Source organism: Takifugu rubripes, chromosome 4, assembly GCF_901000725.2.
Source record: "Takifugu rubripes chromosome 4, fTakRub1.2, whole genome shotgun sequence".
In the NCBI taxonomy this organism is placed as follows: domain Eukaryota; kingdom Metazoa; phylum Chordata; class Actinopteri; order Tetraodontiformes; family Tetraodontidae; genus Takifugu; species Takifugu rubripes.
The window spans coordinates 12,440,488-12,452,494 of NC_042288.1; the positions used below are offsets into that span (position 1 = coordinate 12,440,488).

Here is a 12,007-nt window from a genome sequence, read left to right on the forward strand (position 1 = left end):
ACCGTCCCTAAATATAAAAAGTTATATATATTTTTTTAACAATAACCGAACTTTATCCACCCGAGCGGAAGCTTTAAAATGTGAACTTGGTGAACCGACACTTTCTTCAGATAGACATTTGAATTCTGCATTGATTTCAATCAATGACATTTATAAAAGGAAGGAAAATGACCTTAAGAAAAGCCATTTAGCCGTCCCTGAGAATGCAACAAGTGCAAAAGCATTTTGTTCATTTACGAAAATAAAAATCGAATCGTCACGCATATTTAAGTCAATTTATTTCCAGTGAAAAAAGTACAGGCTTCTTTACTATAAACATCTTTAATTAAAAAACAAATAGAAAATATAAACACTGCAAACAAGTAAAACTCTGATAAACAACATATGTAAATATAGGGTGTTCAGTGGAACAGTTAATAAAAAATATTACCTTTGCCCTGAACAAACCCAAAGGTTCTTCAATTTAAAACCATACAATTAAAATATTCCCCGAGCATCTAACCCAGGGGTGGCAATACACAGGTTGTTGCCCGTTAACTCAGGAATAGGGCAACGGAAAATCACGGTCAGCCTCTTCTGCACTCATCTGCGCCGGAGAATCCTGCCCTGCTGTCCACCCTTTTAAATCTGCTGCTCCATCAGCTTTGTCTGACTTTGTGTCATCCTCTGTCTCTTGACTGTCACTCATGGCGTCTTTTTCTTCATAATTGTCATCCTCAGAGTACACATCTTTCTCTTCACTGCTACTGCTTTCTTCTTCGTTTCCCTCCACGGACACAGGCCCCTCTCCATTGTCACTGCCGTCCACTTCCTGCTCTTCTTGGCTGTTATGTATATCTCCAGGCAAAGGTTTCCAATAATCGTACAGCTTTCCCTGTGGGAGAAAAGGAGAGTATTCAGTCAGGGGACTGCTGAAATGTACATTTTATAGCAAATCTAAAGAATTTTTTCTGAAAGAATCAAAAAGACCACTTTACATCGAGAGGTTTGGTCCTCTGAAGGAGGATCTGCCACTTGGTGTACATTCTGGCAACAAGGTCCTTCACCTGGAGGGAGACCAGAGCGGAAACAGAGGAGAGGACTGTTATGAATACAAATACTGTTAATGAAATATAGATAAATATGTAACGACCGCTGGAAGAAGTTTGAGTTTGATGCATTTTATGCAGGTCATGGTGTTTGACTCCACTTGCTGACAAAAAAGGAACTAAAAGAATTGATGTTGAGGAAACAGGAGCCAGTCAATTAACATCATGTCTTTCTCAGAAATAACTGACTCACCAAAACTCAATCCGTTCACAGAAGTAGCTCCTTTGTAGTAGCTTATTCTGGTTCTGTCTGGTTAACTCAGTTAGAAACTGCTGCCGACTACGGATTTCTCCTGTTCATTGTCACTGTTGTATTATGTGATTAATGGGTTTAGAACTTGACTGCGTGACAAAATTCCTTCCGGATAAAAATCACAAAGCTCTGGATTTGTCAAGGCTGCACGACGTTTTAACTGAATCTAAATGAAAACACACGATTGCACACAAACACCAGCTGGGCTTCTTGCCGTGGCGCTCACCTTGCTCCGGTAGAGACATTTCCCGCTCTCCCTGATGTTACACTTGACGTGAGTATCCAGCTCGGAGCAGAGGAGCTGGACTTCCATCTATGACCCAGAAAGAAAAGCAACATCACGATGGGACGGATGATTAATCGGCCACACTTCAAACTCCCAGTAGAAAGAGTAAGACCGGGCTGACCTTTTGATTGGCTGAGAAGATTAGTTGAGAATTGGTCGCTTCATTTGCCAAGGTCAAAAGGCTGTAGCAGAGGTAGTAGGCCTAAGATGGTGGATAAACCATTCAGTCATAACAGCGTCCAATGAAACAGGTCAACCCAAAATAAGGACCTGATCCTCTTTACCTCCTGGTCGAGGGTGGCCGGATCTTTCTGAGTCCTGCTCGAGGAGTTCTGCAATTGTCTGAGGAGCAAGGAGGGTCGCATCAGGGGCAGGTACGGCCTCAGCTCCGAGAGCTGTGTGAGGGAGGGAGAACTAACCATTATTGGTGAACAGAGGAAGCCAAGAAAGCTCTCCTGGTGAAACAACAAACCTTGAACTCTCCCGCTACCGGCCTGTACGTACAGTGTCCTTTCAGTAGCTTGGAGATCATAGACAGACTCAGGTGTTGGCGCAGCTGCAACACCTCATTCCTGACAGAAATGAACACCGTTATTATGTATATGAAAGACGGCGCAGCATAACCGTCCAGAGGGGAAACCCAGAACATAGGAAAATAATGGCGTACTTTCTGCGCACGGTGTGAGGCAGCAGTTGGACTATCAGGCACATGTTGTGGTGGTCACCTGTCAGATTAGTGAGAGCCAGACAGATCCGAGGCAGCTGGAAACATGACACATTTAAAAAGAAATATATAATCAACACTTAATGGAGGATTTTTGCATCGCACCAGAATTTGTTGGAAAAAGGGAATAAGAGATATATGGACTGACCATGGCTCTCCAGTCTCTGATATTATACAAGATTTTGTACTGCAGAGGGTACAGGTCCACACTCGGGTGGAGGATGAGCTGCGTGTCCAGGCTCACTGTGTTCACCACAGTCAGCAGCAGGAGCAGCTCCTCATCACTGTAGGCTCGTGGACAGAGGGTCATACAGTAGGACAGGTACTGCAGAGGGGAACACAGAAGCAAGGAGCAGCTGAATGATGCTTTCCTGTCCCGTGTGCATCTCCCAGAGATGGCAGGAAACAATTAATCACTTATTTTTGTTCATACCTTCAAAATGTTGTCGTAGTTGTATTCAGGGAAAGAGGCCTGGTCCCCGTCAACGGAGCTCTCGGTTGTGATAATATTCTCCTCCCTGCAAACACAGATCAAGTGTTATCGGCCTTAAACTTAATTATAATGGCTCGCACACTGAGGCGTCGCAGAAAGGAATCAGTTACTTACAACAAGTCTCTCTCTGTGAATGAAGGCTGCAAATTCTCCAAAGGGAAAAGAACAACAAAAGCAGCTCCCATATTCATCAGGGCCAGTGCAATATCGGCTAAGGTGGGCATCCATACTTCAAAGTTCTGTCTTCCATTTCTCCCTGAAACAGGAAAACCATGCTGAAATCCCCAAACGAGGAAAATCCAACAAGCTAATGCGCGTGCTATGGGACACTGACCTATCTGATAAGCAGCAGTGCAGGCAATGTCACACAGAGCCTTTAATGCCTTTTCCGATACCATCCTCTCGTTATGGACCGACATCAGCTGATGAGATCAAGACAGAATCACTGCCAAAGCTTGAGGGAAGGGGAAAAAAAGCCTGCCAGCATTTTAAAGGGTTGATGCGGTACCTTGAATAAGAACTGGGAAACCTGTGATGGACAGGGTAAGTGGCTATTGAAGACGTCCTGGAACATACCGACACAAACATGCATCTTCAGCTGAGCTGGGCTGGATCTGAGGGGAAACAAAAAGACCTGCCATTTGCTGATCTTTAGCTCCAATTCTTATCTGCTCCTCATTCTGTTTTAATCAGTGTAATAATGATTCTTTATTTCACTATAGTAATACATGCCATCTGTACAAAGATCCTTTTGTTCTTCATATAAGGGAGTATATCACTCATTGTCAGTGCAGTGCTGCAATTATTGTTATATAATTATTAGGGGTTATAGCCTTCACAGCTCAGGGTCACAAAGCCCTTTACAGGATATAAGCAGCAACTCCTGCAGACTCACACTGTGGAAACTTGTTTGCGTTGTAGCTCTTTTATTTCATTTTTATACTCTTACAAAAGAATGAAGTTATCTCTTATTTGGCTTTTCCTCGTTATATTCTTTATTCTTGTTGTATTGTTTCTCATTACTTAATGTTTCTCATTACTTGTTAATGCTTAATGTTGATGTGTGAGCTTGTAACCCTCTATATTCAAGGATGACAGGGTGCAGCTGCTGTAAGGAGTATTAGGAAGTGACATTGACTGGAGACAGCGCTGCAGAGCATGACGCAGGAGGACACAGAAGCAGGAGGATTTATTCTTTTATGTGTCTGTTTATACCATTTATGGAAGAACGTGCAGGATGCGAGCCAAGATAACTAACCGGTGAAGGCCTACTCATATACTCACCACTATGGTTTACATTCTTTGCTTTGTATGGAATCTTGTGTTTCCCCCTCCCCTTAGGCACATTTGAATTCTGTGTAACTAGGGACCTTCTAATCTCAATAAAAGAAGGATGGCGGAAGATGTGTCTCAGGACGTGTTGGAGATCTGTAACTGAGCACATCTCTTCGTCCTCCTTGCTGCAAGTAAAAACTTAAAGCTGTTTGTTTCTCTTGTGTTTTAGTTTATTCGAGCCTAACACACTGTTAACCTAACAAGATCTTAACACAGAACTTACATCAGAAGAGCTCTCTGTGTCCACTCCTTTAAGTGACCAATGCACGTTTTGAGCTGCAGCGTTTCCTGGTTGAAGATCCGGCCAAATCTGTCCAGGTTAAACACCTTCTCTCCCGGTGGAACGTCACGGAATGCATTACACGTCAGTGAGTAATGCTGGAGGAATTCTCTGAGAAACAAATTGCAACAGTAAAACACCAAGTGAGGTTCAGGGACAGTGGTTCAGCGACAGGGTCCGCTCGCTTTATTTTGCCTTACTGCTGCTCCGTGTTGATCTCCTCAGGTTTTTCACACTCGGCTATTTTCAACAGGCCCTCTTTACACTCCGTTAGCAGCTGTTCCTCAATCTCTTTAGCTCTAATTTAAAGGGATGAGAAATTTACTCCTCACTTGCAAACACCAAGAAGCACCATGCCTTTTTCAGCAACATACCTCTCAGTGGATTTCTTTTCTTGTAGCATCTGATCAAGGTTATTTTTGTAGATGCCTGGTTGTGTGACAGATGGCAACGGCTGCTGCGGAACATCTAAACAAGGTTTTTTACCTAATAGGGGTGAATGACACATTTGTCCTGAGGAGCTTACAGTCTTTGACTGGCTGGGATGTCCATGTGCACTAGGCTCCGAGGAGTTTTCCTTCTCTTGTGTATCAAGTGGCTTTGCAGCACAATTCATCATCTCATCTAAAGACAATAGGACCTCCTCCTCGCTGCTGTTGGAGCTCTGGCTTAGATCCAAACCTAATGCAAACTGCAGGTCTCGGTTCAGCTCCACATCCAGAGGATACTCATTACTCTCTCTGTCTGCTTGGTTCTCCTGGGGTGGAGTCTGAGAACAGTGAGCTGGAGATGCTTCCAAGATGGTGTCAGATTCTGCAGTGCAAGTTGTCACATCCAGATTCGACATCTGTTTCTCTGTAGAATAAACAATCTCCGTGCTTTCCTGCTCAACTGTGTTTTCAACATGCATCTGTTTTAAGCTATCTAACCCTAACCCAACACAGGAAGAGGAGCTTTGGGGTATCAAAGGGGAAGCTTTTTGTCGCGATCCAGTACCTGGGCTCTCTTTTCTGATTTTTAAATTTCCCGTCACTTTGTTATTGGAGATGGACACAGGTTTGGGTGATGTGACAGGACGGGCGACTGTGGAGGAGGATTTATTAATAGTTCCATTCGATTTTGGAGTCGGAGGTATAGCCACATAGGTCAATGGGTCCGGGGTGAACAGGTCCCCTATATCATCAGGGGGCCCAGAAGACCTTCGTGAGGAAACACTTGTCTTCTGTTTTGAAGCTGTTTTGGCAGAGTTACAGCGCGTCTCCCCCACCACGTTACCCCTGCCTGAGTTCTTTGCAGACACCGATGCATTATGTTGAGGACCAGAACTGTGGCTTCTACTTGACTCCAACTGCTGTGCGCTACCAGTGTCCTTCTGGGAATTCTTGATTGAAAACGACGTGTTTGCTTTTCCAGAATGATCCGTTTCCGGACTATTGAGTTCTGCCATGCATCCGTTATCTGAATTTGGCCCAATCTCCAATAATGATATACATTTATTTGGAGTCAGCCTTATCACAGCTTGCAGCACACCCACTGCTGGTTGTTGAATTGTGCACGAGTTCGGTAACGCTGACGAGCAAGACGACTCTGTGCTCTTATATTTGGGTGAAGGGTTCAAGTCACAAAGTGGTTCTTTGCGAAGCTGATTACCAGTGGTTCTGGAGGAGAATTTAGGGTGATGCTCTGGTGATGCCACAGATGAGCTGCTGCTTGAGATGCCAGGACTGAGTTTTGGTGTGACAGTTTGCTGGTTTTCACTGCACAATTTTTTGGCACCGGCGTCACAAAGCTCATATTCTCTGTGCCTCTTCTGAGATGAACGGCTGAAGCTGACTGTAAAATAACAGACAAAATAAATTAGCAAATGTAATGCAGGTAGAATATCAATATGCCTTTTTGTAACAAGAAATAAACAATTTGTCTTGCAACAAAAGCATAATATCACTCTGCACCATGAGCAATATTAATAAAAGTTTTAATTTAAAATTCTCCATTGATCAAAAAATAACAATTCAGTAGGTGTGACCCAAAAAATCCGCAGCAGACATGTCTACTATGCCTCCAGTAAAGACACCGTGATCTCTCAACCCTGAAACAGCCCAGGAACAACTTCAACATCATTCCTTATCTTTTAAAAAAGGACAGAGATGAGTTGTTCAGCTAGGATTCCAACAATTCTTTCATATCCTATTTACAGAGTAAAAGGTGCTTATGAAAAATGCTTTTTTTAAAACTTTATTACTGAGAATGATTAATCCAGATCCACTGCCCTGAACATCTTTATTACCTGGACTTTCACTGGAGCGCAACCTCTTATCTCGTATCTGCTAAAAGAAAAGCATACTGGCTTTAGTGAAGTGAAACTATACAAGAATGGATGGTTTTAAGGAAGGAAAATAATGTATACGCAATAAGACAACATATTAAGATTGAAAGAGACAAATACCTTATGTGACTTGTGTCTCTGTTTCTTTACATTTTTGCTTCCAGAATAGGAGAAACTTTCTTTGGATTTGGCCGTTGAGTTGTTCCTGATGTGTGAGGGCATCGAGTGACGTTTTACATCTTTGAATTTAATTTTAGGAGACGTAGAACTCAAAATCACGGACACAGGGGCCTGTGATTTGTGATTTGCATTGTTATTTCTTGGGGAGCCAAGTGTAAATAGTGAGTTATTCCCAGAAGATCCAACAGACTGATGCAGAGGAGTCAGTCTGTGTCTTGGGGTGGAATGGAGCCCATTTATGGAGGGAGAAAAGCTTTCACAGCTGCTTGGACCTGAGGCTGAAGAACATACTGGCTGCTGCTGAAGAAGAAAGTGCACGCTCTTGCTGCACAGCTGAGGGCTCTGAAGAGTCGTCATTGTCCCCGGGGATGGAGGAGGAACCTTATCGGGGACCTGACAGTGCTTCATCGTAGTTTCCCTGAGAGAAGATGTCATATGGGGTCGAGATTGTAGAACATCTTTCACTGGAAGAAAAAAAAAACCATCAGCCTTTCCAAAGGTTAAATAGCACTGAAAGCACCAAAGCAAAAAGGTTCATTTTTGTGCTTATGGCTTCCAGACCACTGCTTGTTTTGCACAACTACGGTTATATTATCGCATTATTAACTAATTATACACAATTACTAGCCTCCATTTGAAAATGCTATGCGAAATGAGTGATGCAGAATAAATAGACTGTATGTTGATGTGCTGGGGCTCAAACTCACCACTAGTCCTCGGACATTCTTCTTGAGTTCTGAAAGATAAGCAGGACAGAAGCAGAATGACCACCACCATTAACCAAACTCCGTAGCTTATCAGCTACACAATTCTAAATAAGAAAATTCATGATTTGAAGCAGAGGAACGTTCTGGAACTGCCAAGACGAGGAGGAGATCTGCTAATTGGGGCTTGGCTGCGATTCAAAGCATGCAAAGTGAAAATACCGGCTCAACGGCAAATATTTTACACATCAGGCAATAGACTAAATCTTGTTTCATATAATATCAAGGCTGCACAGTGTTAAAATGTCTGCACTAAACGCGGTGTCACCCCCAAATTATCTCATACAAAGATTTGAACTTTATATGGCAACAATAACTGTAGATGCAAGTAAAAACATTGGTGATGTAAACTTGTTCAAAGACAATAACAACTTGCAACTGTTATTCGTTAGAGTCGGGTAGTTCGGAATATCCTCCCTTCTTTGTGAATATATCCTTTAACCCTTGTAGTTTAAATAATTTTTCAGTAAAAACGTTAAAGCTAAAACATAGAAGTTAGCACGGCGCTAATCTAGGAAGCGCTGATACGACTTGCCTCTAAACAAACTCAAACTGATTTTCAAACAAACTTGTGTTTTATTACCGGGTATCGCCTAGATTTTCCGTTTCTCTTATCATGCTGAAGGTATGGTAGGTCGTCCATAAACGGTGACATTAATAATAACGGGGATAGAATCGAAACTACAATCATCTCTCCCGCCTACAACTGGAAGAACATAGCGCTATTAAACGATCAACGAAGAAGAAACGAATAGGGCGCAATGCATCATGGTATTCATTTTCTTCTTCTTTGAGTTTATACTGTGGAAGCAAAGACGCCACCCTGTGGGCTCGATAGTAACTGCAATACCTTACAGTCTGATTTTTAGATCATATACAATAACTTTCGCCCATCAGGGAGTTGGAGATAGAGGTCCGAGTTGTATACTTTTAATGGAGGTTGTCATTTTAGTTAAAATGTTCTATTTCTAAATGCACAATGTAATATATATAAATGAACTTATCTTGGAGATGTTTAAAGTATCTACTTATCTGTCTATCTGTCTTTGAATGATCACAACTGATACTCGATGGATGAATGCTCGTTTTTTCACAAAAACATGACTTGCTTTAACACTCCATTTATAGTCTTTATGGTGGAAACAACAGCAAAAGGCACTGAAACACAGATGACAACAGAGCCAAAAAATAACAAAAGTTGACAAAGTTCACGGCACTACAGTAAAACCAGGGGACAGAAATACAGAAAATAGTTTAATTGCTTCATCACAATCCACTCTTTATTACTGTTAACACTGAGCCAAACTGAAGGAACAAACAACAACGACGGCAGCAGGACACTGACAAACATTTATGGAAAGTTCCACCTTGTTCTCAGGAGGCTGCTTAATCACATCTCATTGGAATGCATCCTACAGAGGCTAATACGGAAGCATACGCAATACGTTTTCAGAACTACCTATCTTTATCATAAGTAATGGTATATTGGAAAATTTAGGGATTATTTATGAATGTCTTAGACTGTGTCCATATGAAATCAGATTTGAGCAACTGTCTCCTGACACCACTGCCAGGATTTCATCATTTATGACTCTTGCACAGTTGTTTGTAAATTGCACTTTTAATATAAAGTCATATAGAGTTAATGGGTCAATTTGTTTTTCACTTTCTATAATGTATATATATATATAGAGATATATATTAAGTTTTAAAATTGAGTGAGCAGATTTGTAGCTAAAATAAAATAGATTTACCCTCTCTTAACATTAACATTAACATTTTGGCCCTCAAATATAAGTGGTCCATCATCTTCTACCTCCATATGTACTGCAGGTCTTTGACAGTAATGTACAGTGCTCCCAACATGTGTTACAGTGCAAAATAAATCCGCTTTTAGGAAATACTAATCTTGGGCCAGCAACTCTCTCACACGCAGACGGATTTGCTCTCTATTTCTTGGCCTTTCCCTGAGCAGCGACAGCTTCCATGGCTTTGCGCACGGTTTCCTCGTCGCCCAGGAACTGCATCGGCTTCACAGGCTTCAGGTCCTTGTCGAGCTCGTAAAGGATTGGGATACCAGTCGGGAGGTTGAGTTCCATGATTGCTTCATCTGTCATTCCTACACAAGAGAGTGCCGATTATAACGATGCAAATTGTTTCTGTTTTTCCCCATTAGGGCAAGCAAATGAACAACTGGCGTGTAAACAGTGGGAGCACTCGTTACTCTCAACACTGAGAAGTCCTCAAACATCCGAACATTTGGGAGATCCTACTGTGCCACCCACCCTCAAGATGCTTCACGATCCCCCGCAAACTGTTTCCATGGGCAGCAATGAGGACCCTCTTCCCCTGTTTGATCTGAGGGGCGATCACATCGTTCCAGTACGGCAGCGCCCGGGCGATGGTGTCTTTGAGGCTCTCGCAGGAAGGAAGCTGCTCCTCCGTCAGGTCTGCGTAGCGACGATCCTGCAGCCAAAAACAGCCCCAGCGAGTGAACAGTTGGGCCCGTCATGTCGTTTGAATGTGTGAATAAAACGAGGTACCTCTGAACTTTGAACTTAAGCCCTTGCAGCATACCAGTCATACATTAACTCACCTTGGACGCAGTATTGGGTAATAACAGCAGGTTGCACGCTCCCAAAAAAGTCAAAGCTCTCTCTTCATTGTGCTATGTGCCGTGCAAATATATTTTCATCCTTTCATAATCTGACCCGACTGTGCTGAGAAGAAAAGCGCCACCTTAAACGTACACGTTTCACAACCTATGCTGATTTCATTCATTGTGCAGATTGTTGGTCAATGTGTGCAGAAGTGTGTTGTTTTATCCACAGACCAACAAAGATCTTTGGTTGCATCCTGCCGTGCAGATATCTTATCGTACCTTGCTGATGATTGCATAGTAGTCATGGTCCGGACCCATTTGGGGAGGTGGGATGTCAAACGAGCGTCTCCAAATCTTCACTTGGGCCTCCCCGTGCTTGGCGGCGGTTTCAGCCTTGTTTAGCCCGGTCAGGCCTCCGTAGTGACGCTCGTTCAGCCGCCAGGTGCGGTGAACAGGCACCCACATCTGGTCAATGCCGTCCAGGACCAACCACAGCGTCCTGATGGCCCGTTTCAGGACAGAGGTGTGGCAGATGTCAAACTCAAACCCAGCATCTGAGAGAGTTAAAATTATGACAAAAGGAAAGTGTGTGAACATGTCTGCTGCAAAAAGAAACATTAAGCAAAATTAAATATCTAAATTAAGCACAATCCTGAATTGCTTAGTCACTTAGCTTTGACTATTTTTTCCCCATCTGTTGAGTCGTCTATTGTCAGAGAGGAATCACATAAAGAGATCCTCTTACTTTTACAATTAAAACAATAATTCGATTATAGTGCGCTGGAGCTCTGCGGTAGAACTGCCCGAGTCTTCGCATTGTAAATGCATCATTTTGCACATCATCCATTCATGACGAGCCCATGCCTGGATGCACACTGGACTCTTGCATAATCATCAGGAAAACGGGGATCCTATTATTGCATTGACATTTCCGTTATTACAATGTAACGCCAGTTCCTTCTGACCTTTCAGAGCCTGTCCGCCCCTCTTGGCCTCTGTGACTCCGGTTTCGCTCAAATCAGCATCGAACCAGCCGCAGAAACGGTTCTCCTGGTTCCAGTTGCTCTCTCCATGACGAATCAGCACTAATTTGTAGGCAGCCATGATTGAATACGAGCCGAATTGTCGAGAACTAAGAACTCGCTGCAACAGCTAGCAAAACAGTCCGCTGCTGTCAAACTGATGAAGGGTTTTTAACGCAGTAGGCGGGTTCCTCTTCGATTTCCGGGTTCTCGCATCCAATCAGAGTCTCCAATCTGCGCATGCGCCTTTCTCGACCAATGAGGGCGTGAGGCGTCCCCTGACCTTCAGACTGGACAAGTGCAGGTCTGGTCAGTGCTGCCGGCCTGCTTGCAGGCTGTTCCTGGGTTACACCATAGTTCCGTCAGAACTCTGAATAAAAAGAGAGACAAAATTAATTTGCAATTCATTTTTTTTAGATGTACTTTGTGAAAGACTTCACGTGAATCTTAAATTTGTTAGCGCAAATTTGTGAATGCCTTGAAACAAGCCATTATATATTTAGTCTGCACGGATATATTTATGGGGATCTGCTCTCATCACATACATTTCAGCGTTCGTCTAATGTACTTAATGTTTGACATACTGTGTATGAGGTCCAGGTACGCCGCCTAGTGGACAAATGGCGTTGTGACTGGTCGATGCATGCACAATAC

At 43.0% G+C, this 12,007-nt stretch overlaps 2 protein-coding genes across 3 annotated transcripts; both read right to left on the reverse strand.

Annotated features, from left to right (window-relative positions):
* Positions 1-261: 261 nt before the first annotated feature.
* On the reverse strand, positions 262-8,466 carry slf2 (SMC5-SMC6 complex localization factor 2). Of its 2 annotated transcripts, none has more exons than XM_029835482.1 (19): positions 8,313-8,466; positions 7,673-7,701; positions 6,906-7,429; positions 6,747-6,783; positions 4,834-6,292; positions 4,660-4,758; positions 4,403-4,570; positions 3,353-3,458; positions 3,179-3,266; positions 2,959-3,100; positions 2,785-2,869; positions 2,500-2,676; positions 2,295-2,389; positions 2,100-2,199; positions 1,912-2,022; positions 1,749-1,829; positions 1,568-1,654; positions 978-1,046; positions 262-874 (listed from the first exon to the last, which is right to left on the reverse strand). In XM_029835482.1, the coding sequence occupies exons 1-19, from the start codon at positions 8,345-8,347 to the stop codon at positions 539-541; spliced, it is 3,828 nt and encodes a 1,275-aa protein (XP_029691342.1). In that variant the 5' UTR covers positions 8,348-8,466; the 3' UTR covers positions 262-538. The 2 variants fall into 2 exon arrangements, with proteins under 2 accessions (XP_029691342.1, XP_029691341.1); XM_029835481.1 differs by having other exon boundaries at positions 6,747-6,786.
* A 372-nt stretch (positions 8,467-8,838) lies between these two features.
* Positions 8,839-11,540, reverse strand: LOC101067231 (phosphoglycerate mutase 1-like). Its single transcript, XM_003964066.3, has 4 exons — positions 11,297-11,540; positions 10,611-10,885; positions 10,015-10,195; positions 8,839-9,848 (listed from the first exon to the last, which is right to left on the reverse strand). The coding sequence occupies exons 1-4, from the start codon at positions 11,433-11,435 to the stop codon at positions 9,679-9,681; spliced, it is 765 nt and encodes a 254-aa protein (XP_003964115.1). The 5' UTR covers positions 11,436-11,540; the 3' UTR covers positions 8,839-9,678.
* Between the last annotated feature and the right edge of the window lie 467 nt (positions 11,541-12,007).